A 25,131-nucleotide genomic window follows, 5' to 3' on the forward strand; every position below is an offset into this window, starting at 1 on the left:
AAACACTCTTGCACTTGTCAATCTGCTTTACTGAAATCCTCAATCGCATGAGTACTAACTGTCCCTGTGAATTCGTGTGTGAAGGAGATGCAATTATCAGTGAATATTGAGCAAAGCATTAAAGTTAGAGGGGTTGTGATAGTTTTTTTAAAAGTTTTCCCCTCAAGATGTGCAATAATGTACGTGGTGAAGTCATTTTGCATGATTATATGGCTTGTGTGTACGTCATTCCCCATGAGATGTATTGCTGGGTCTCCCCCATAGGAAAGTGTAAACATGTCTTGAGCACATCCTGGCTACTCGGTGGTTCTTCAAACTGTTCAGTTCCAACTATCTTTATTTTAGCACTGAGGTGTTTGGGAATAGATTGGAAATGGAAAACCCTGGATATCTGAGAGGCATTGGAGAAACATCCGGCCCGAGTTGATTACTGTCATCTGGTGGCCAGACAGTTCTGATGCTGTGATGGATGAGCTCGTGTGGTGATTCCCCTGTAAGCAGCTTTTTGGACCAGCTGAAACCTAACCCGGGCCTTTGGAGACCACGACACCAGTTTCAGAAGTGAAAGTAGAGCAGCTGCACTCTCGGGAGAGATGACAGTCGAGCATCTCTGCTTACACCGGGACTCTACAAATATTCTCTATTATTATACTATTGTGCCAGGCGTGATCACTACCCAGGAGGAATGCTGTAAGGATGCTCTGTAAAGTGCTCAAACGTTACTGGGAAGTGCAGGGGAATAGTCCAGAGGTTATTTTTCCCCACCCTTTTTCACCTTTACTTGTTTCTCTTTGCTTCTTGATCAGTCAGACCCTTGTTCACTCCCATTTTATGCCCCCTCATTCCCACCCTTCTTCCCCCCGCCCCAATTCTTCCTTTGGAGCCTCCCTCTCTCCTCGAGGAGGGTCCACCACAGCCCTCCTTCCCTTTGGAGGGTCCACCATAGCCCTTGAGGGGTCCTCCATCCCTCCATCCCTCCTCCCCTTTAGATCCACCTGCTCCACACCCTCCTTTATAACAGGGTCCTTCCAGTTAAGAACTTCCTTGTTTTTGTGCTGTTTATAAATTCAGGATTTCCATTTGCATTTTTCTTATTGAAATAGTCCTATCAATGTTGTCACTTTCAAAGATTTGTGTGTGTAAACCCCTGGGTCTCCACTGTTTTTACACATCCTTTAAAAGACAGAGGAATGCAATATCTTCAAAGGCTTGGAACAAATAAGCTGGAAGGGTATTAGAGGCAGGTAAATTTAACAAGGGATTGGATGTGTATTTGAAAAGGAAAAATAAACATGACTATATGAATGGAGGAGTGTTGTGGACTGTTGGATAACGCTTGTGTGTGTTGTAGGCTGAATGGCCACTGTCTGTACTTTAGGTTTCTGTGATCTTATTGCTAAGTTTTGCCACTTTTGGTTTGAATTTGGAGAATGTATTTAGTATAAAAATGGCAGTATATATCAAGGCTTTTGAGTAAATTTTAAAATTAGACTTTATATTCAAAGCTTTGTGGCCAGTTGAATGTTGTAAGATGTTTTGGGACTTGAACAAGAACTGGGGTTTTATTTACCCATCTTAACTTTGTACTACTGAGCAGTCACTTAGTCCTATAAGTAACCTTTATTTTTAGTGCTTTTAGTGTTTTTAGCACTTTTCTTAATTTTGCTGTCCTTTGGTTTTAGTAAGAAATTTCAATTCTGATTTGGTTAGTTGAAATCTAAACTGATTTGCCACCTCTGTTGAAAAATCAATAAAAAATCTGAAATAAAATTTAAATGCTGAAAATACTCAGCAGATCAAGCAGCACCTGTGGAGAGAGGGGGAGAGTTAATGTAGTACAATTCATGGACTGCTGAAGGGTCATTGACCTGAAATGTTAACTCGTCCTCTCTCCACAGATGCCTGATCTGCTGAGTATTTCCAGCACTTTGCTTTTTAGACAACCTTCCTGTGTTTAGTTATGCAACCCAGGGCAGATGAAGGATATATTAGGTGCTTATCTTAGAACAGTAACTCAAACTATTCTCCTTTGTTCTGGTTTCTTTTGGTGAAGAAAATCTGCTGTCTTTACCCTGGGCTATATGTGACCTCAGGTCGTCAATGTGGTTGACTCTCCAATGCCCTCTGAAATGTCGCAGCTGGCCCTGCCAGTAGGACCCAGAATCCCTAAAAATGAATAATTTGAAGGAAAAATGAACTCTCAAGAAATGGTGGAATCATTCAGGAAGCAACTGGGTGTGCGATGGGAGGCACCGGTGTAATTCTGAAAGAATGAATTTGGATGGGAGGGGTAGCCTTCTCATCTGTAATTTCTATGTGAATATTTTTGTTTCTGCTAAGGATAGAGAGGTGGTGTTATTTATATGGAACTTTGCTTTTGCAAAAAGCAAAAAAGGAGCTGCAGATGGTGGAAATCTAAAATGAAAACAGAAATTGCTGGGAATGCTTGGTAGATGGAGAGAGAAACGCTTCATTTTTCAGATTGATCACTCTCTTCCTTTGTGTTTGAATTGCATTTTTCTTATTTGAATATACTATTATCTTTTTATAATGGCCACAAAGTAACGTCAAGGCAAGACTAATTACAACGCATTCCTTTGCCCCAGAAATAGAACAGAGTTGATGCATTAATGTTCTGTAAGTTAATGTTCATCTATACTGTCATATATACTATATATATGTCATATATATACACACCATACTGTCATATATACTGTCATCTATACTATCTATATTGCAGGTTGCTGTAGCTGTCATCACCTGAAATAACATGGGTCACCATTTTAAGTGTTACTGCTTGGAGCAAAGAGTGTTGTTTCTGCATCAGGTTAGAGATTGTTTGTGTTTTGTGGCACTGGAAGCTTTATATATTGGTGGAAGCTTGGAGTCTTTCTTCTGCACTGCTGTTCATTACTAGTTTGACACCATCTCCCTCATCTCCTTGCAGATTGTTTTGACCCGTGTTTTTCATCCAAGATCACAGTCCGTGGCTTTGATTGGCATGTAGCCTGCAGTGTATAGCAATTTTCTGCAGTACTGTCTGCGTCTCCAACTAGCCTTGTGATGTGGGGCATGCCATTCATAGGGAAAGAGGTATTTCAAGGGCAATGAAGTCCAGTATCTGTATACCTAACCATCTGTCCCATGTCTCGATGCTCATTGTTCTGACCTCAAATTCCTCCTTTATGGGTCTTGTTAAATTTCCGCTGGAATAATTCACCAGTTTATCAATATGAAGCTAGAGTATATAGACACTGTCAAAGAGCTAATTTGCAGCCTTCTCTGTGAGGTTGTCTTGCAGATACCAGACAGATTCCCATGTGAGAATCGTGAGTCAATTCTAAAGATACTTGCTAACTTTTGGGTGATGGCCAAGTATGTTACCGATGCTGTCAAAGTTAGATGTTGTCAAGGCAGCTGAACTGTATGGAAGAAATATAGTAGCTAATGAGAGTTTCAGATTAACCACTGGGCTTTTCCAAAGTGCTCAGCTGGCAGCTGTATCCACTTTATAATGTGAGTGTTAAGTATGACGCTGGGGCGTGATGCACCTGGACATGCCTACAGTTTGCTTGCCTGTGTGTGTATGTCCCTTTCCTTGGAATTCTATTCTCAAGTTCTCCCCCACCACCTCCACCCTCCCCCCCCCACCTTTACAGTAAAGCCCTTTGACCAAATGTTATGTCTCTAAAAAATCAAACTAGTTTAGGATATGTTTTTCTCAACACCTCTGACATATTGTGATTTAGCGATGAAAGAGCAATGCATGTTGCAGCTCTGGTGGTAGTAATGTTCATTTCAGGCATCACCCTTGGTCAAAAGGACATGGGTTTGAATCCCACTCTTGGCTGATACTCTAGTGCAGTATTGCCTTTCATCTGAACTGTGGGGTTAACTGTCTACACTCATCGCCCCCCCAGTATTCGTAACCTTCCTCGACGCAGTGCTGTACCTCTCTTCTCCGTGGATTGTCACCTTGTCGTGGTGGAGAAGCTTGTGTGGTCCTGAGATCCCGAGAGTGATGCTGTCTGGAGTGATGCTCCTGGTAGTGTCACCCATGGCGGTGAGGTCGATGGTGAGGTCCCTGACAAAGAACAATCCAACCAAGACCTCAATGGTGGAACAGGCAGACGAAGTTATTTCGAACTCAAAGGCTGTGAAGGCGGATGAAGGCTGCAACAAATCCATCAGCTCCAATCATTGTGGTTTCCATTCCATTGGAATCAGTTGGTTGATTTGTGAAGTATCGTGTGCTTTTTGTAGTGCAACATCAAGTACACGTTAAACAAATACACGCTCAGGCGTCTTCGCTCTGTGGGCTACGATCAACGGAACGAAGACCATCATCCTCGACCTCGAGGGATAGCCACGACGCTGTACCTCACCTCCAACAAACGTCCCACTAGATTGGAGCTAATTTCCAGGGCTAATGGGAAACTGTTCAACCTATATCACTTTCACTCCAGACCCAAGGGCACCCAACTTAAGTCATCGAACTGCAAGATGCAGAGACTGCTCCTTGTCTGTGTGCATTTCGAAGGCTTCCTCCAAATCAGTTTTGACTCTTTCACTTAAGGGTCCAGGTGAATGGGCCTTGTATGTATCATTTGCAAAACAATGATCCACTGCAAAAGTACCCCTGCTATATAACACTACCCATAGAAAATGTGGATCACTTCACATACCTCTGGAGCGACCTCTCACCGAAGGCAGACGTTGGTGGAATTCACCAATGTTGTCATTGCACAAGCTAGCACTAAGGAAAAGACTGAAGATCAAGACCTCAAACCCAGGACAAAGTTCATGGTCTACTAGTCAGTCTCTATCCTCCTGTATACTTCTGAGATGTGGACTACCTATAGCAATAGAGTGACATCACCAATATTAGGAGGATATTGCATCTCAGCAATATCCTGCCAATCCACTGGCAAGATAAGTGAACCGCTCATCAACCTCTCCTAAGCCAGCATCACCAACACTGAGGCCATAACTATACTCAGTCGGCTCTGTTGGGCAATCCATGTTGGTCACTAGCCCTACACTAGACTCTTGAACCAGGACCTCTTCTCTACACTTGCAGCAAGAGATTGCCAGGTGGACAGAGGAAAAGATTCAAAGATATTCCCAAAGTCCCCTTGAAAAAAGTATAAAATTCTCACTGACTTGCATGATTATCAAGCCCATGACTCTTTAAAATGGAGAAGCAGCTTTGGGGATGGAATGATAACCTTGAGTTCCATATATCAGGAGTCAAAGTCAAGTTTATTGTCATGTGCACAAGTACATGTGTGCACAGGTGCAATGAAAAACTCGCAGCAGCATCACAGGTGCAGAGCATCAGATAGGCAGCGTTCACAAGAAAAACATAAATTAAACATAAATCATACACAATTTTTAGAAGAATTAATTCTACTCTGCCATTATGTTTCGGAATGGTCCATGAATCTATGAATACTAGCTCATCTAAGTCGGTGATCATAAATCTGAGAGAAACAAAGGACTGCAGCTGCTGGAATCTAGATGAAAAACACGATGAGCTTGGTGGTGTGGGGACTTCAGGCTTCTGTACCTCCTGCCTGATGGTAGCTGCGAGAAGATGGCAAGGCCTGGATGGTGGGGATCTTTGATGGATGTACAGAATCCTGGTATAAATGGTGAAAGGTGCTTTATTTGCCTTCCCTCCACATAAACCTCATCAGCCACCTTGATTACCCCAGAACTGTAGTCTTTGATCCTCAGGGACTGTCTGTGAAGAAGAAAGAGAAAGGAGGTGGGCTTTGTTATTTGGCTGAATGGTGAGGTGTTGTCTGCCCTCCTGGATGTAAAGATTCTTTCTCGCTCTTTGAAGAGAAGCAATGAAATCTAAAGGGAAAAAACTGCAGATGCTGAGAGGAAATGCTGGACACAGAGCTAATGTTTCATGTCAAATGTCCTTTTGTCAGAAGAGTCTTTGACCTGAAGTGTTAACTCTATTTCTCTTTCCACAGATGCTGTCTGACCTGCTGAGTCTTTCCATTATTTTTCCAGCAGGAGATTTCCCCCAGTTTCCTGGCCAAGATTTATCTATCAATTGATGTCACTAAAAGAGACTATTCTGCCATTTATTTCATTGCCATGCCTAAATTACTCAGCCGTGTTTCCCACGTAACAATAGTGTTGACACTCCATTAGCTTTTCAGCGGCTGTGAGATGTTTTGGGATTCCCTGAGGTCATGATTGCATTGTATGAGTATATCTCCTTGTGCTTTGTTCTTTGGCTGCTTCTCTCTTTGAGCAGCTGGAACATCAATTTATGTAATTGCTGTGGCTTTGGCCACAGAGGCTTTTATGTTGGGCTGTGTTATGATCATCATCTGACTTGTATACCTCTGTGGCCTCCCTGTACTTATAACTTTGGGACTAATTTTTCCTCTGCGTCATTTAAACATAACAGTAATTAAACAGTAAAAAGGTTGAAGCTAGTGACAACAATATAGCCATCCAGAGTTGAGATGGGTGGGCGATTCCCAAGATTGGTCTTTGCGTAGCAGTAAGCAACTGAGCTTGATTTCGTACACAGAATTTAAACTGTATCTATATATCTTCCAATGAGTCCTTGCTGTTATTGGCAGAAGTTTCTGTAGTTTTGGTTATATTTCTCCCATTCTCTTTTCTCTAAATTGACAGCTATTATGTCTGTCCTGACTCCAACTCACTGGGTGAATGCAGTGTTGTCAGTGGACACTCTTATTAACATGATACTACACTTAAGCATTTTACCTTTTATTTTCCAATAAAATAGTATTTGCATTTCTAGTTTAATTAAATTACCAAACCTTTCTTGATCTAGGGATTATGCGGAAGTTGGAGGAGAATTGTATTTATGTGGCATACATTTAGGAGAATTCTGACTGGTGTATCAAAGTATTCTTTCTGCAAAACTCAATCAGTATTATTCAGAAAGTCAAGACTTAGTTCAGCAAGACTCAATTTCAAAGTCAAAGTTGAATTTATTATCATATGTGTGCACAGGCGCAATGAAAAATTTGCAGCAGCATCACAGGCACGTAGCATCATATAAGCAGCATTCACAAGAAAAACAAATTGTACACAATTTTTACAAGAAAGAACACAATTAGAAGAAAAAAAAACAAAGTGCATTTTAGTGCAAAGTGTTCAAAGTGGTCATAGTGTTGCTAAACTGTAGTCGTTAGGATTTTGGTGATTGGCTCAAGAACCAAATGGTTGAAGGGAAGTAGCTGTTCTTGAACCTGGTGGTGTGGGACTTCAGACTTCGGATCTTTGATAGATATTGCCTTCTTGAGGCAGCACCAGTGTTGGGGAGGGATGTGCCGGTGATGTATTGGGCTGAGTCCACTACTCTCTGCAGCTTCTTGCATTCATGTGCATTTGAATTGCTGTACCAGGCCATGATGCAACCATCTGTAGAAGTTTGTTAGAGTGTTTGGTGATAAGAACAAAACAAAGTCCATTTTAGTGCAAAGTGGTTATAGTGTTGCAAAACTGTAGTGACTAGGGTTGTGCTGGTTTGTTCAAGAACCAATGGTTGAAGGGAAGTAGCTGTTCTTGAACCTGGTGGTGTGTGACTTCAGGCTTCTGTACCTCCTGCCCAATGGTAGCTGCGAGAAGATGGCACGGCCTGGATGGTGGGGATCTTTGATGATGGATGTTGCCGCCTTGAGGCAGCGCTTCCTGTAGTTACTACTGATGTGGGGGGCGCGGAGAATGTGCCCGTGTGTATTGGGCAAAGTCCACTACTCTCTGCAGCTTCTTGCATTCCTGCACACTCGAATTGCCTTATCAGACCATGATGCAACCAGTCAGGATACTTTCAACAATACATCTGTAGAAGTTTATGAAAGTGTTTGCTGACAAGCTGAACCTCCTTAACCTCCTAAGAAAGTAAAGAAGCTGTTGTGCTTTCCTTATGATTGCTCCGATGTGCTGGGCCCAGGACAGGTCACCTGATATGTTAACGCCCAGAAATTTAAAGCTTCTGACTTTCTCCACTGCCGATTGATTATTTTTCTTCCTCCCCCAAATGTAGACTAGTGCATGTTTTCCCTCCTTGCCCTTCCTGAAGTCAACAATCAGCTCTTTAGTTTTGCTGACATTGAGCAAGAGATTGCTCTTGTGGCACCACTCAGCCAGGTGAGGAGGTTGCATTTGGAAACATTCTATTTTGGCTCCAAAGCAGTTGTAAGATTTGGCAGGCGATGTACAAATAACATGCAGACAAGTGCAGGTGACTTTTAGTGTGCTGGTCGCATTGCTTGGATGCTAATGGGTTATCATTTAATTGGGCAAAGGTGGTTGGATAGCCGTACATTCCCACTCTAGAACTCTGCATATGATCAGTGAAGAGATCAAAACCAACTTCCTTAGGTTGAATAGTTTACTGATGTTCTGTTTTAGTTCACAAACAGATCATTTGGGTCCATTGCCAACTTGTTGTTGGAACTTATAGCCCCAATTTAGTCTGGTAGTGGCAGAAGTGTGGAGGGCTTGAGTTATAAGGAGAGGCTGGATAGACTAGGACATTTTCCCCTGGAGTGCAGGAGACTGAGGAGTGACTTTATAAAGTTTTATAAAAAAAAACCATGAGGGGCATGGATAATGTGAATAGGTCAAGTCTTTTCCCCAGAGTCGGGAGCCTAAAACAAGAGGGCATAGGTTTAAATGTGAGAGGAGAAAGATTTAAAAGGGATGGGGGGGTGGGGGGAGCAACTTTTTCACATGGAGGATTGTGCGATTATATAGAACAAGCTGCTAGAGGAAGTGGTAGAGGCAGGTACAATTATGACACTCAGAAGACATTTGGATAAGTACGTGGATAGGAAAGATTTATAGAGGGGTATGGGCCAATCACAGGCAAATGGGGCTTTTTTTAGTCAATTTGGTCAGCATGGACGAGTTGGGCTGAAGGGCCTGTTTCCATGCATTTTAGTTCTCTGATTCTATAAGTGGGAGGTGGAAAACTATATTTTTTCCCAATTGCTATCTGTATTTTGTTACCCTAAACTATTGCTCCACATTTGGCTGTTGTATCTTTACATGCTGTCCAAAAACAACACACATACTTGGGCTGCAAGATTGTATTGGTTCTGGTTTTAATCCTCTGAGTGCAATCAGCAAATTACTGAAGAAATTGAAGCAATGAAATCTGAGATGACTTTTTTAAAGACATGATCATTCTATTTATCAAAATTAATCCTTGGAATGTTGCAACTGGTATGAATCATGGTGTGTTTACTTAAGTGCACTACAGAAGAGAATGGATGTTCAGGTATTTCTAAGCATAATCTGCTGTTTCAAAATTTTGATGTTGAAGCTTGAATGAAAACATATTCAGTAAATACCAATGGGAAATCTGACAACAGCATAAGTGACAATGGAAAAATGGGAAGTCTAGTTCAAAACGGTGTAATCCAAAAACTTGAATTGAGCAGCATTAAATGAAGATTAAATGAAGATCATCTAATCCAATGCTACACCAGCACCTCATTTTGAGCTCTGTTGTGGGAAGACATCAGAATCAGGTTTATTATCACTGATGTATGTTGTGAAATTTGTTGTTTTGCGGCAGCAGTACAGTGCAAGACATAAAAAAATTACTATAAGTTACAAAAATTAAATAATTGCAAAAAAAAGTGCTAGGTGGACAGAAGAAAAGATTCAAGGGTGTGCTTAAAGCTCCCTTGGAAAATTGCAACATCCCCATTGACTCCTGCAAACCTCCTGGCCCATGACTGCTCAACATGGAGCAGGATCATTTGGGATGGTACTGAGGACTGAGTCCATGCATCAGCAACACACAAATCCTGTGTGAGCAGCAGAAGGTGCACACTGCCAGCCCACCTGCCTGTCAGTCTCCTCCTGTCCCGTCTGCAGAAAAGTCTGCAGTTCCATATTTTTCTCATTAGCCAACTGGGAACTCAAAACTGCAGTGGAAGCAAGTTGTCCTCGTCTCGATCCCAAGAGGCTGCATAGTAAGATTATTTCAGAGAAAATGGCTGTAAGGCATTTTGAGACATCCCAAGGTTGTGAAAGGTATATAAATGGAAAATCTTTTGCCATGTTGGGGAAACCCTCCATTTATCATTCAATGAAGAGCCCTCTCATTTTTTCATTAAATTTTACAAATATAGACAAGTTTGCTGCTTAGTATATCAGGTGTGGTTTGGGAAGTATCAATAGTTGCCGAGGCTTCAAGTGAGAAACTTTTGATTTACAGCTACTTTTTTTTAACCTAACAATTCTAACACATGCCCAACAAAGAGATTAGCTCTGTAGCAGCCTCTCTTTTACTGACATATTGGTAGAATATGGTCCTCTGTTCCCGATCTCCCATCCACGTAGGACAGGACTATCATTAGACGATCTGTGGCATTCCTGCTGTGAAGAGTGCCTCATTTTTCAGAGGCCATTAGCTGGCTTAAATTTGATTTGTATGGAGGTCATTGAAATACAGTGCAAGTTGTCAGACATTTGCAACATTGCATATTGGGCTTGTATCCATTACATTTTCTCAGAAATAGAACCCTTTATCACACTCCTTTTCTAAGTGTTCAATTCCTCTAAATTATAACTGGCAGTTGACACAGCAAAAGTACAAATCATATGATTTAAAGGAGTGTTGGCCAAGTTCATTTGAATGGCACCATCTTGGGCAGGGTTGTTGGATGTGACACAATGTATCCCACAGAAAGTCTCCACTCTCACTCAAAGGAAGATTGAAGTACTTTGGAAAATTATAAGTTAATGAGCATCTGGGGGAAAATTCACAGGTTCAATCATCTTAACTATGTGATGTGCAAAGCTAGCTTATTGTTTTCATCTCTACACTTTTCCAGTTAAAACAATTTTCTCAGGAAGAATTCATGGGTGGATCATTAGTTTGTGATGTGAAGTCTCCTTATGTAGATGTAGCTTTTATACCAACCAACATAGTGGCTGGTCCTATGGAGCAGAAGGGGTTTTATCATTTTTTATAACATTTACTGTTGCGGTTTGGGAGAGTGGTGTGGAAAGGTATGGTTGCCCACTAAGCGGATGCCAACTTGGAACTCAGAGGTGAAGTTTTGTTCTCGGTTGCTGGGGCAAGTAGGCGTTTGAAACCCTAACTGCTTCTATCCTTGTCCCAAAGCCTTGTCCCTGAACTGGCGCTAGACATTTGTTATTACAAATAAAAGTACCTCTTGGAATCCCTGAATTATTGCTGTACTGTCTCAAAACCTGCCACCTGATTGATGTTAATAGGGAACAACAATTACAAGATGCTTGACAATTGTCAGATAATTTGTTTGCATTGTGAATTTCCTGTGAGGGTGCAGTACAATGCAGAAGTAGGTAATTTGGCCCAGTCTTTACCTGGACGAGCACTTGAAGAGCTGTAATTTACAAGGCTATAAACCAATGGGTAGTGTGAGGAATCTAACTCTCTCCAATTTTGGCCATTATGGATACTGGGGCTGAATGGGCTCCTTCTGTGCCATAGATTTCTTTCTTTGATTTTCACTGATCCTCTCTGAACTAATACTGAATGTTGATATTGTTCCAATCTTTAACTCGTGTGAAATCCACACGCAGATCTCCTACATTGAACCTATGGTATCTTCTTAATTGGTATCTTAACGTATCTTTCCTCATCTAATCCTGTTGCTTTCTCCTCCTCCGTTCCTCTTGAGTAGGTCCATTCTTGTTGACCAAACTATGGCAGAATATTTCACATTCTAATCACTCTGGTAGCAAGTTTCTTCTGGATTCCCAATGAGATTTTGGATTTGTAAGAGTCTTGTGATAAGAGGTCTTATCGTGCTATTTCTCAATATTCTCCTTCCTGGAGAATAGAGGTCAAGACTTTTCAGTTCTTCCCGATTAATTTGCTTTCAATGAACCTGATAAATACTTCCTGGTGCAATTTAGATGTTAAAGCTTTAGCTCTGATAATGCCACAGGTGCTTTTCCAATGGGTATTGAAGCTTTAAGGCCCTGGTGTAATTACCGTTCATTTGTTTAATGAGAACTGACATGACTAAATAATAATAATAATTGGTCTGGGTGTACAAGTAATATGCAAATGTTATTCTATCAAGTTGAAATGTCCAAATAGAATGCCATAAATGTAGTTCTGATTTAATGGTGCATTTGGATAAAGGATTATGAATTGATTGAATTTGCTTTTAGTTTTCAGGATTTGTTTTTGTATCGCCAATGTGAATGAGATGCATCCATGAAGACAGAAGGAATTAATTTGTTTTCTGACAATAAGGGGATGGATGGCCATCGGATCTGAAGGCAGCCATGCTGTTCAATGACGGTCTTTGATTGCACTAAAGGACTCAGCATTGCCCACCATATTGGCAGCTTTAACACAAGTGCTCTGGACTTTCATCGTTCAGCCGTGACCTTCCTGCTGCTATGGAATCTAGTCGGACAAGCAGAGAGCGAGAGAAGGAGAAAGCTGAGGAACCCCGACGGTCTAGCAAACAGTCTGGACGGAGTCCGTATGGCACTCGCCCTGGCTCAAACCAGTCGTCAGGGGTTCTTATGGTTGGACCGAATTTTAGGGTTGGCAAGAAGATTGGATGTGGCAATTTTGGAGAACTTCGATTAGGTAGGAACTTCACTAAATGTCGAGGTATTTTCGGTTACTTAGTTTTATAATCAAGTGTATTTGTACTCATGGGCATGTACCGGATAAATAGGCTGCCTTTGGGATCCCAAGTCATTGGCTTGCTTAACTGTTTAATACAACCTGTTTTGACAGGAATTTCAAACAATTGTTGAAAGGGAATTTGCTCATGGATTTACTTTTATGCTCCTGGTCATTTCTATCTGGGAATTTTCTCTTTTAATTTTTCTCCCTCCTGTATTTTTTCTATGTTGCACATAACATCCATAACCAAGGAGAGGAATTAGAAATGATGGCTTCTGCCAGTGACACCCTTGGAAATGTCCGAACCTGGACTGGGTGACTTCTACATTGTTAGTCTACAAGCTGCTGTAACCCACCTTCATTCCTGTGATTCTCTCTATATGCATCTCTGTCCCATCGTGGGGGTAGAGCCTTGGCTAAAATCTCCAGAGCTTCCTCCCCAAACTCTTCCATGTATTTAAAAATGCCTTCTAAAACTTTAGCATTAGATTGCTCTTCCTTAATCTTTCCTATTTGGTCCCTGGTCCTATGTAACTACAAGAGTTATTCAAAGGCAAGTTTGAATACTTGCAATATGACTGCAGTGTCAGTTGTGGGTGACTGCCTGTACTTCGTCCTCTGAATCAAAAAGTTATGGGCTCATTCCACTTCTAAGATTATTCTTTTTCTGGGTAAGTTAACATAATGGCTAAATTGCTGGACAATCTGCTCATCCCATGAATGACTAATTAAAAACATTAGCTGTGATGGTGTGGAACTTGCAGTGCAAAAGAGAGGTCAGGGCATCTGAAAAGTACCTGGATAACTTGAAGATCTGTAACTTACAAGGCTGTAGACCAATAGCTAGTGTGAGGAATCTAACTTCATTATTGGCCTGCATGGACACAATGGGCTGAATGGACTCCTCCTGTGCCACACGTTTGTTTCTATGATTGATTTCCATTGATCCTCTCTGAAGTAATACTGAATGCTGACATTGTTCCAATCTCTGACTTGAAGTGAAATCCACACCTTGCAGATCTTTTGCATTGAATCTACAGTATCTTAGTATCATAGAACTGTACACCACAGACCTTCCTTGTCCACGCTGATGGTGATGCCTATCTACCTTAATCCCATTTGTCTGCGCTAGGACAGTATACTTCTAGGGCCTTCCTGTCTTAAGTATCTGGCCAAATGCCAAATGTTGTAATTGTATCTGCCCCTACCACCTCCTCTGGCAGCTCATTCCAGATACCCACCAACCTCTGTGGGATAAGGGGCGGAAACGCCTCTCAGACCTCCTTTAAATTTCTCCTCTCACTTTAAATCTGTGCCCTCCAGTTCTAGACTCGCTATCCTGGGAAAAAGATTCTGACTATCTATCCTATCTATTGCCCCTCATAATTGTATAAACCTCTATAAGATCATCCCTCACCCTCCTGTGTTCCTTGAGAATAAACCCAGCCTATCCAATTTCTTATAACTACAGCCCTCCATTCCAGGAAACTAGTGAATCTCTTCTGCACTCTCTCTGTTACTACCACATCCTTCCTGTAGTGTGGTGACCAGAATTATACGCAATACTGTAATATTCTTCTGGATCTCTTGATCATTCTTTACTGGGAAGTTAGGCTTGTGACCAATCTCTACTGCTGTGACCTACTGGTTGTTATTAGCAATGGTGTAAAAGCAAAAACTGAGTAGTTCCATCTGTGACGTGCTGCCTCTGTGGTGCTGCTCAAGTGTAATAATAATGCTGTATTGCTGTCTTCAACGTCTGTTGTATTCCACGCTTAAAAGGTGGTTCACTTCCCACGATCTCCAAATAACTTCTGTTAACTCACTTGTGGTGTTTTGCTGTGTTAAAGCCACTTTACAAATGGAACTTGTTGTTTTAACTGGACAATAAATACTGACCTGGTAACTTGTATTTTAAGAATGGATTAAAATGTTGATGCATTTTGAGGGGAAGCTTAACAAATGCACAAATGAGAAAGGAACAGAATTACTGAATGGTTGAGGTGGAAGCTGGTTGGCCAGTAGGTTGATTGGCCTGTTTCTATGTGGTGCATTCTCTTTAATTCTAAGCAAACATTATTACCTCACTCAAGTCTATAAAAATGCTTCATGAAAAGGTGGAGTTTTATTGACTCTTGTTCCTAGTAGTTAGTATACACTCAGTTGCTGAAGAGGGATGAAGATTTGGACCCTGAATAGTAATTAAGCAACACACCTAGTTTTTAAAAGCCATAAATAATTGAATGCTTGGATCAAGATTCAAACCAGCTGTCGTGTGTTATCTTGCTGCTGAATGCCAGCTCCCTTTTAGAATTTTTTTTCTCTACCCTTTGGCTTTGCTCCTGCCGTGACAACAAACCTGTTTTGGAGCTGCAGATTGTGTTTTCCATATGTTTTATGTGCATCCTGGAGGTTTTGTACAATCTTTGCATGCAGCTATGCAAGGTATAATTTGAGGTTATTGACAGTACAAAACAATGACTGTCAAATGAAAGTCTGTAATATGTAACCAAAGGCTCACCATTAGCATCATGCTGTGACGCTGTTGGAGCACTTCTGTGTTGGAAAGCTGGGGTTTAAGTCTTGCTCCAGATACTTGACTGTCAGTGTAGACTGTGTTTTCTAGTGTAGTGCTGAGCATGTGCAGCCTGGTCACAGGTGCTGTTATTCTGGGTGTGCTGTTAAAACAAAGTGAATTTTTAAAAAATTACTCTGGGAATTTTTTTGGGGGGGAAAAAATGCAGAAGAGTTGTATCTCTGCTCTGGCTGATAGTTAAATTAAATATTAGATTACAGTAAAAATCTGCTATCTGACCACTCAGAAGTTCTGATATTTGAGCATCTGGCTCACCAAGTAATGTTTTCTGTGCTTTCTTCAACTCACTGGAACCCCAGCCCCTGCACTCCCTTCTGCCTTGCCATTAGTTGGAGATATTAGATAAGATAATGTCAAATAATCTGGAAAATACTCTAGTTTGGCAGCATTTTACTGTACTTAGTGGTTATTACGTTGCACCTTGACAGCATAGTTTATGACAGCTTCCATCACTTAGCTATTGATCGAGAGTGGAGTGATTGGGTGGGGAGCGCCTAAGAGTTAATGAGGCATTCAGGATCTGGAGAAACAGAATATTTTCATCTCAACAAAACAAAGAAAAATGTTTTTTTTTGAAGTAGCTTGGCCAAAGATTTTTTTCAAAATGAAGTATTACCTTGTAAATCTGGTGCCTGAACCATGTAATTCTAACAGTGATAATACTTTGTGTTTGCCTGTACAATTTTGGCCCATGTTCTCTATTGCTCTGCTGAAGCTGGAGGCTCCTTCCTTGGGTACGGTTCTAAAGGCACTGATTATCAATGGGTGCTTATCCTTGTGTGAACGACAGTGATATTTAACAGTGTGGGGGCTTGGTGGAGGCAGAGATGGGGATAACACAGCTAGATAGTTTATCCAGGTTGTTAGTGAATAAAGAGAGGAAGCTGCCTGGTTGTTTTTTCTCATCCACAACTCTGTCCTCCCTTAAACCCACCTCCAGTCTTAAGGTACAGAAACAGGTTGTAGCACCATCAACATGGGCAAGGAGCTCAGCAGCATACGAGTGATGGAAGCAAATGGTGGAGAGGATATGGTGCAGGAAGCTCTGCTGTGAATGAATCAGAATGACAAGGTTGCTGGACAATGGACGAAAAGAGGCCTGGATTTGATGGCAGAAGGGCAAAAATATTTGTGGAGGCCCAAGGCAATAATCAAATGGAGGTTGCAGAAACATCACGAGAAATAAAATGAGACCTGAAAGAATACGGCATAAAAGGTTCCTATGTTTCTATTATGATTTGTTCCTTTTTCAACTTCAATGTCCTTTGCTGAACCACCAGTATCTTGCCTCGCCTAATTTTAAAAAAAAATCTAACGCAGGTAGTAATACTTTCTAAATCAGGTAAAAAGGCATGGTGAAAATGGGGAGACTGAGGCATACAAGCTTGGACTGTAGAGTCCTGAAATTTGTAACATTGACGTCTGATATAGGAGATGACATCCTAGAGTCATAGATACAGCACAGAAACAGGCCGTTCGTCCCACTGAGTCTGTACTGACCATCAATGACCATTCCTATATTAATCCCATTTATTTTCCCCACATTCTATCAACTGCCCCCAGATTCTCGCCCACCTACACACTTTACAGAGGCCAGTTAACCTATCAACCTTCAAGTCTGTTTTGTAGGAGGAAAGCCACTCAGTCAGAAAGGCCGTGCCAACTCTACGGAGACAGCACGTGGTCATGATTGAATCGGAGTGTCTGAGTGATTGCACCACTATGATGCTTCTAATTCAAGAATGCAAGGTCACTGAAGGAAAAGTTAGAGTTGGGAGTGGGAAACAGTGGCAAGAGGAGAGGCTGAAACTTTATTTCACTACAGAAACTAATTAAAATCCTTGGATGAAATCTGCAATGCTAACCCAGGCTGGCCTGTATGTGACTCCAGACCCACCAATGTGATTGACCCTTTGATATGGCCTGGCAAGCCCTTTAGTTCAAGGGCCAAAAGGATGGCCAATAAATTCTGGCCTAATCAGTGACTCCCAGATCTAGAAAATGAATAACAAAAAATCTTCCTCCCTGTTCTCTTCCCCCGTTGTGTCCTGCTAATAGTCATGTGGTAGCAGATGTAATATTATGTGGGCTGTGGGGTGTGATGAGCTGTAAGTTTTATTCACACATACGTGGTTGAATTGCAGTTAAATGGCACGTCATTCACTACATGGGGTGTATGCTGATTTGACAGAACTGGCATATAATGTGTTATATTTTATTTGCCCTCCCCCTTGTTCATTGACACAAGTGATAAATTAAATGCTGCCAGCATTAACTGTGGCTACCACCTCTCCATTAAGCAAGTGCTAACTGCGAGGGACAGTGTCAATGCTTTGTACAATGCAGAATCCTCCTAGCTGAAAACATTTGCAATCTTTGAAGAGCTGCAAGCTTGACACAGGCTGCATTTAAAGAGGCAACATCAGACATAAGCAGTAGGGTGCCTTTGTTATGTTATCGTAGCCGCTAATTTTTAGAGAGCGTTTGAACTATACTGTGAAAACTAGCCCCACACTAAGAGCCAGTAAAGTTTCTATTGTGTTTTATGGCAATCTATGGGAAGGCCTGGATAGAAAAGAACATTTAAAAAAAATCAATAAATATATACCAGACACGAGAGAGACTGCAGACGCCGGAAATCTGGAGCAACACACACGAGATACTGGAGGAACTCAGCAGGTCAGGCAGCATCTATGGAGGGAAATGAACAGTCAGTGTTTTGGGCCAAGATCCTTGAGTTCTGATGAAGGGTTTTGGCCCGGAATGTTTACTGTTGATTTCCCTCCGTAGAAGTTGCCTGACCTGCTGAGTTCCTCCAGCATTACGTGTGTGTTGCAATAAATATATACCACTTTTTTAAAATGGACTTTATATCAGCTATAAATATATCAGATATCCAGATGGAGGGTCTTGACCTGAACCATCAACTGTCCAATTCCCTCCACAGATGCTGCTCAACCCACTGAGTTCCTCCAGCATCTGCAGTCTCCTGTGTCTCTCCCTTATATCTATTACTATTGAAGTCATTATCTTGTGTGTGGGGGTGTCTGTGTGTCATGCAACACTAACCTGCAATTAAATTGTATAATGTAGAAAATGTCAAAAATGTTATGCTACTCTGAGGAAAACAGGGCCAAAGAAGGGACATCAAAAAGATATCATTGAAAGGATTGCTATTCGGCTCTAATTCCTTAACTGCCTGCCTTGGTATTTTGGGAAGGTGTGTCAGGGCCAGAGTTGCAAGCAGTGAAGATGACAATGCAGTCATCCTTTGTATTTTTGGGAGCAGCTTGTATGTTGTTTCTTCTAAGTAAGTTGCAATGGTCACGTAAGTATACTGAGTGTTTTTGGATTATAAGATTGGTTAAAATAGTTGCTACATATTTAACTAAATCACAGATTTCCATGCATGCAATCAGTGCTGTTGACTTTCCGAAAACCAACACCAAGAATCAACTGGAGTAAGGAGTGCAACGCAGTTTTTCAAGTAAACCTTCAGTAGCAGGAGGCTTTCTGGGCAGCATAGACTGAGGGTGGATTGTGTTCTCAATGCAACACTTTGTTGCAAATCAGTTTGCTGTTAGGTTGTTCAAAAATCAGATCTTCATTCCTTTCTCCCTTGTACACATCTGTTTTCCTCTTTTGAATGCTTCGCTGCTATTTGCTGTAATAGTTGCAGGAGAGAGTTTCACTTTTTTTGCTACACTTAAGACTTTTTCTTTTCACCTTTGGCATTGCTGCAAGTGTCACAACAGTCGAAACTTGAAGAATTGTGACAACTTTTCTCCAACGTGGAGGTCCTTTCACACAGTGCTTTCTAGGCACCTTAATACTTGTTTACTGTCTGCCTGAGTCTTGCAAATTGCAGGATGCCCTTTTAGATTCTGACAGTTGAAAATATTCTTTCTCAATGCCAGAACTTCTCCAAAATAAGTACCTGATGTTGTGTACCAGTGCAGCTGTCAAACTGCAGTACCTCTATCACAAAGTCACTGGCTGCCAGCAGCAACAATGATGAATGTGACTGTGAATAAACTCAAGTGTCATGGTTTCCACGTTTAGTGAAGAATGTCCATTTAAAAAGCTGTCTAAAAAAACAAATCCCTCTTTTGACAAAAATATAAATCAGAGATAAAAGTGCATGACAGGTTAGTCACACTTGTAAACAAGAATGGATGATATGTTGGGTGCATTCTAATCCTTTTTGACTAGCCGAGAAGGTTGTTGGTCATTCAGCTACCTGGACGCGTTTCTGACATTGAGTTAGAAACTGGTTATTCTCTGCCTTGTCTCCAGCTTGACTTGTGATTCTTAAAGCCCTTGCCAACAAAGAATAATTTCAGTTTTGAAATTTTTGATGTCCCTAGTGTCAACAGCTTTTTGAGACAAAGGATTCCAGAGTTTCATTACTCTAGGTGACTGCCTATTGGTTCATGAATGTTTTTCAGGGCACCTCTAATCTACCTGTTAATACACTCTGACCTAGCAAGTCACTCCAAGGAAGCCCATCACAGTCCTAGGGCAAGCAGGGCTTGGCTGTAAATACTAACTCAACTGTTTAGAGTATCCTATCAGTTGATTTCAGATAAAATTGTACATAAGCTTATTTTATTGTGTGCTGTCTTGTGTGGTACATGCATGTCCAATTTTCACTTATTTACATTTGGTCTATTGTCTAATACCAGAGGGAATGCATTTAAGGTGAGGGGGGTAAGTTCAAAGGAGATGTGTGGAGCAGATTTTTTTTACACAGGGTGGTGGGTGCCTGGAATGTGCTGCCAGAGGTGGTGGTGGAGGCAGATACAACAGAGGTGTTTAAGAGGCTCTTAGATAGGCACACGAATGTGCAGAGAACGGAGGGACATGGACGTTGTGTAGGCAGAAGGGATTAGTTTAGTTGAGTGTTTAATTGTTAGTTTAATTGCTAGTTTAATTTGGCACAACATTCTGGGCTGAAGGGCCTGTTCCTGTGCTGTACTGTTCTATTTTCTACTGAAGTGCTAACAAAATTGGCTATTACAGTTTGTGTGGATTCATACCTGCATAATGAGCTAAGTGACTGGAAAGACACTTCCCTTTGTGGAAGCTTCTGGCTTGGTCTTCTGTTGGAATGGGTACACATATGTTTCACAGATGTCTTAGTTGCAGAGTTAACGGCCGTGGATGTGACCAAATGAAGCAGAGGATACAGGGCTGGTGAAAGGAAAGGATTGACTTTAATCAGAATGTGTTCAATCAGAGACACTAACCAATGAAAAACATGAGGCCAACTAGTGTGTACGCGTTCAAAGAAAAATCAAGCTTTGAGTGATGTAATCGACAATTGAAATTTGCTGATAACAGGGAATTCCTTCATTTCCTTGCGTTGTCGAAAGTAGTATGAAATGGAAAGATGCAGAGCTGTGCCTCTTATTGTGATGTAACATTAATCAGGCTGCTCCTAGCACTGTATCCAGGCAGATAAATAATCACTGCTTTTGTTTGTCTTTGTAGCAATTTCAATGTATTTAAAAAAAATGATTTAATTCCCCTTTTATTTCTCTATGCTTCTAAAGAGAAAATACAACAATTTTTACAGGAGAGAATACATAATAGATTCAAATTTTGGCTTGCAAACAGAAAATGCTAGAATTATGCGAGGCTGGGTAGGCACTGTCCGTAAAAGAGAAAAAGAGCCAAGGTTACCATAAACAGTAATGTGGTGCTAGCTAGGGCAATGGTAGGCCAAGGTACTAGGGTAACTTGCATTTCACTTTCAAATGGGGAATCACACAGTATAAAAGAGATCAGTTGGCCCCTTGTACCTGTACCCGATGTCTTAAGAATCCAGAATGCTTCTGAATGTTTTTGGAGTGTCTGTTGACAACTCTTGCCAGCCAAAGACAGGACAACCATTGATTGCGAAGTAATGAATGGAAGCAATATGAAATTTCAGAGAAATACAGGGAGTGGAGGATAGTTATGTGCTTCAATTCAATCTCTGTTGCAGCCCTCTAGTCACCAGGCTTAATTGACAGTGTGATGACCTAATTACCCCCTTTGTCTCGAATACCGTTACCAGTATTAGCGGCCTTTGTAAAATCAACTCATTCCTGTGACTTTGGTTATTTATGCATGTAATTTCTGCTGTCCTTTCTATAACAGTGGTCTTGGACGTTTTATGTCACCTCAGGACAGTCTGTGTAAGCAGAGTATCAGGTGCAGCGATTTAATGTCTCAACCATAAGAGTGCCTCTGACATTGCAGCACTTGCTCCATGATTCATTGAAGCAGCAGCAGCAGCTTACATTATGCTATTGTGTATGGAGCTTGGATGAGCGGTGCCGGAGTCTGAGGCAAGATGTACTATTGAGCGAAAGCCTATTACCCAGATCAAAATCAGTTCCTGCTCATGATATTGATATCTACACTAAGCACAAACATCATCCTTGCCATTATAAGCTTAAGTCCGTGATCCAGAGGTGAAAGGGCAATATGCTAATTTACTGCAACCTTTCGTTTACTCTCTCGTGTATTGAATGAGAACTGTTGTGAAATTGTGCCCGAGCTTGTGATGCCTTGCATGCAGAGCTGAGTAATATAAAAATCCAAATGAATTATTTTCTCCTTGTTGACAGCTCCTCCCCTTGATATCGATTGAAGTTGCTATAACTTCCATGTGCATTGATTGCCCCCTAGTTACTGCCATTGTGTATCAGCCTTTGAAGTGAGCGATGGACTACTTCACCTTGGAGGTTTGTGGAGGGACTGTTGTCAAGTGTTCACGTTCTACACTTCCAGCAGGGATCACTGGAAACTTTTTTCTACGAAATCAATTGAAGCCCTCTCCTGCAGTATTTTCAACAAAGGCTTGACAGATGAAACATTATCATCTTCTTGGGAACCAGTGGAATTTTTTCTATTTTCAATCTCTTATTTCCATTCCAATAATGAGGTAGCTATGGTGTAAAGAGCACAAAATCTAGGCTATCACACTGGTGCTGCACTGAGGGAACAGTGGTGTGATCAGAGTGTAGTCATTTAGATGAAGTATTAAACTGGAGCCCTGTCTGTCTTGCTGGATGAATGAAAAATTATACTGTTATACTCTGAAGAACCGCAAAGGAGATCTTCCCCAATATCACGGCCAATTTTTTCTCCATGACCAACATTACTAAGATGCCTACTTTGGTCATGATCACATTCCTTTTTGTGGCAGAGTCCTAAGTGGCCACTATATTTCCTCCATTACATTTGGTTCCATCTCCAGAGTACTCAAGGGCATCCGGAAACCTTGAAAAATGCAATATAAATGCCAGACTACAAAGAAATGGAGTGTTGGAAATTATATTGCCTTGAAAATAGCAGGTATTGACATTGCTGTTTTGAGCTTCTGTTGATGCATATTTGCTTGTTGTTTAAAGTTTAGATCAAAAAGTGGTTGGATGAAACAGAATTAATTAAGGATTTGGAAACAGCAAATACTGAAGAACTGGGTGCACCTGAGTAGATCTATGCTTAAGGTTGAAGCAAGTTGCTCAATTTAGCCAATGGTGCTAAACTTGAAGTGGGTTTGGGTGATATAACCAATAGATTACTGAAGGTCCTAAACAATATCTGTAAGTAGTCAGGGCAACAGCAGATCAAGTTTGGTGCAGACATATTAAAGGTATTGGTATTGGTTTATTATTTGTCACTTGTACCAAGGTACAGTGAAAAACTTGTCTTGCATACTGTTTGTACAGATCAATTCATTACAGTGCATTGAGGTAGTACAGGGTAAAACCAATAACAGAATACAGGGTAAACTGTCACAGCTGCAGGGAAGTATTCCTCACTGAATGGAACAATCGGGTAGCGATTGGTCTTTACCTCAGTAGGAGTCGGACTGAAAGATATTTGGGAATGTTGGACATACCTCAAACCACGGGTTTGGTTTTTAAGTTGCTGCTCAGTCACTACTGAGCAACAACTTTTTAAAAAAAAACGTTAATGCTATTGCTAACTCAGTGAGGTTGCAGTATCGTCAGACTGTATCTTGAATCTGGTGCCACAGTGGCCAGAACCGAAGAAAAGACCCTAGAAGTTGAGCAACAAATGGTTAGCTCCCAGAGGTAGTGGGTTGTGTTTTGTGGAAAATTGTTAAAGTCTAGTGTATTCCACTTAAACCTCACCGTGAGCCCACAGAATGTTAAACCATGACTTTTCCACAGAGGCATCTAAATAGAAACTGCGGGAAAATGAGTTCAGGCTGCTGTCAGAGAGCTCTATGAAGTGAGTGGTTTTCCGGTGGTTGGATAGTTCTGGAGGTGTTCATGATGCTGTAGGGCAGTGAAGAGGTGATGAAACTAGAGAATATGGTAGGTTGTTCAGTGGCTTCCATCCAGTCAAGAACTGTCCTACTTTAGTGACTGTTGTAGTGAAAGCATGAAGGCCATGATAATACAAGATTACTTATTGTTTTGTGTGAAAACGTGAAATGTCAGTATCCTTGACCACTTTTGTAGATGAGCAGTGAATGGGACATGAGTATCTGTCACTAATCTTTTTAAGAAAGAAGACATTTACCTTCATGCAGCCGTGTTTCTTCAGAAAATTAAAAGGCATTATTTTCAAGTTCAGCCATGTGTAGTAGGTACTGTTCTTTGTAGTTGGGATGGTTATAGATGTGGAAGCAGAGAAGTAGGCTAATTTTAATGAGGAAGGAAGCAAATGCCACCTTAAGATGAAATGTCATTCACTTGATGGTTTCAGAACTTGCACCTGATTGATTCAGACCTTGACATGATGGATGGAAGCAGTTCACGGTATGTGACCAACTCAAGAGTGCTCCTTAAGGAAGGAGAGAGTGATGAGGAACCACAAACCTGTTAGGCTAACTTTATTTGTAGGGAAATGCTGGAATTTATAACAGAGTGCAACAAAACACCTAGAAAAGAACAATGGGATGGAGAAGAGTTGACATGGATTAATGAAAGGGAAATCTGGTTTAACGGATCTATTGGAGTTCTTTGTTATGAGTAGAATAGATAAAGGAATGATTGGTGGAGGTGGTACTTTTGGATTTTCAGAAGGCTTTCAATAGCATGTCACATGGGTGAACAGGTTAGAGCACATGGGATGCTGGCATGGATAAGAATTGATTCACAGAAAAAAAAGCAGAGTGGGAGTAAACATGTTTTTCCAGCTTGACAGGTTCTGACTATTGGCGTACTGTCGGGATCATTGCTTGGCCACTCTATTCACAGTTCATGGCAGTGATTTAGCCAAGGGGACCTATTGTCACGATTTCCAAGTTCACTGCCGATACAAAACTTGGCAGGAGGGTAAGTAGGGAGGAAGATGCCAGGAGGTTTCGAAGATGTATGCAGGCAAAGTGAGTTGCAGTTTACAGCATAGCTACAGCTTTGTTTTCTTTGCTAGGTGTGCCATTAACTGGGATTAAAGGCTATAATTTTAAGTTAGTAACCCAAATATAATGGCACTTAATTTGAAACTAAAATTTGATGGCATTATTTATTACTTTGGTAACTTAAAAATGAGGAACTGTAGTTATTTTCTGGGGCCTTCACTTGGTAAATGGATTTGAAAGGGACCTGGGGGCGCAATTTCTTCAGGCAGAAGGTGGTGAGTATATTGAACGAGCTGCCAGGGAAAGTAGTTGAGGCAGGTACATTAACAACATTCAAAGACATTTGGACAGGTGCATGGATTGGAAAGGTTTAGAGAGAGATGGGCAAAACATGGGCAAGTGGGAGTAGCTTAGGGGGGCTCCTTGGTTGGCTCGGACGAGTTGGGCTGAAGGGCGTGTTTCTGTGCTGTGTTACTCTGACTCCAATCGATTCATAGAGTTATACAGCATGGAAGCAAGTCCTTTGACCCAACTCATCCACGCTGA

The 25,131-nt window shown here is 41.3% G+C and overlaps 1 protein-coding gene across 16 annotated transcripts in view; it reads left to right on the plus strand.

Moving 5' to 3' along the window:
• The window catches only part of LOC127585359 (casein kinase I-like), a 158,387-nt gene that overhangs the window by 23,207 nt on the left and 110,049 nt on the right, over positions 1-25,131 (plus strand). For 13 of the 16 annotated variants that reach the window (XR_007958504.1, XM_052042803.1, XM_052042792.1 and 10 more), the window contains one exon: positions 12,187-12,616. The exons of the other annotated variants lie outside the window; for them this stretch is intronic. Coding sequence is in view for 12 of the 13 variants with exons in the window: in XM_052042803.1 (XP_051898763.1) it covers positions 12,421-12,616 (196 nt within the window). In the remaining variant the exon portion in view is untranslated. The remainder of the gene's footprint in view (positions 1-12,186; positions 12,617-25,131) is intronic. 16 annotated transcript variants of the gene reach the window in all.

This window comes from Pristis pectinata, chromosome 32, assembly GCF_009764475.1.
Source record: "Pristis pectinata isolate sPriPec2 chromosome 32, sPriPec2.1.pri, whole genome shotgun sequence".
In the NCBI taxonomy this organism is placed as follows: Eukaryota; Metazoa; Chordata; class Chondrichthyes; order Rhinopristiformes; family Pristidae; genus Pristis; species Pristis pectinata.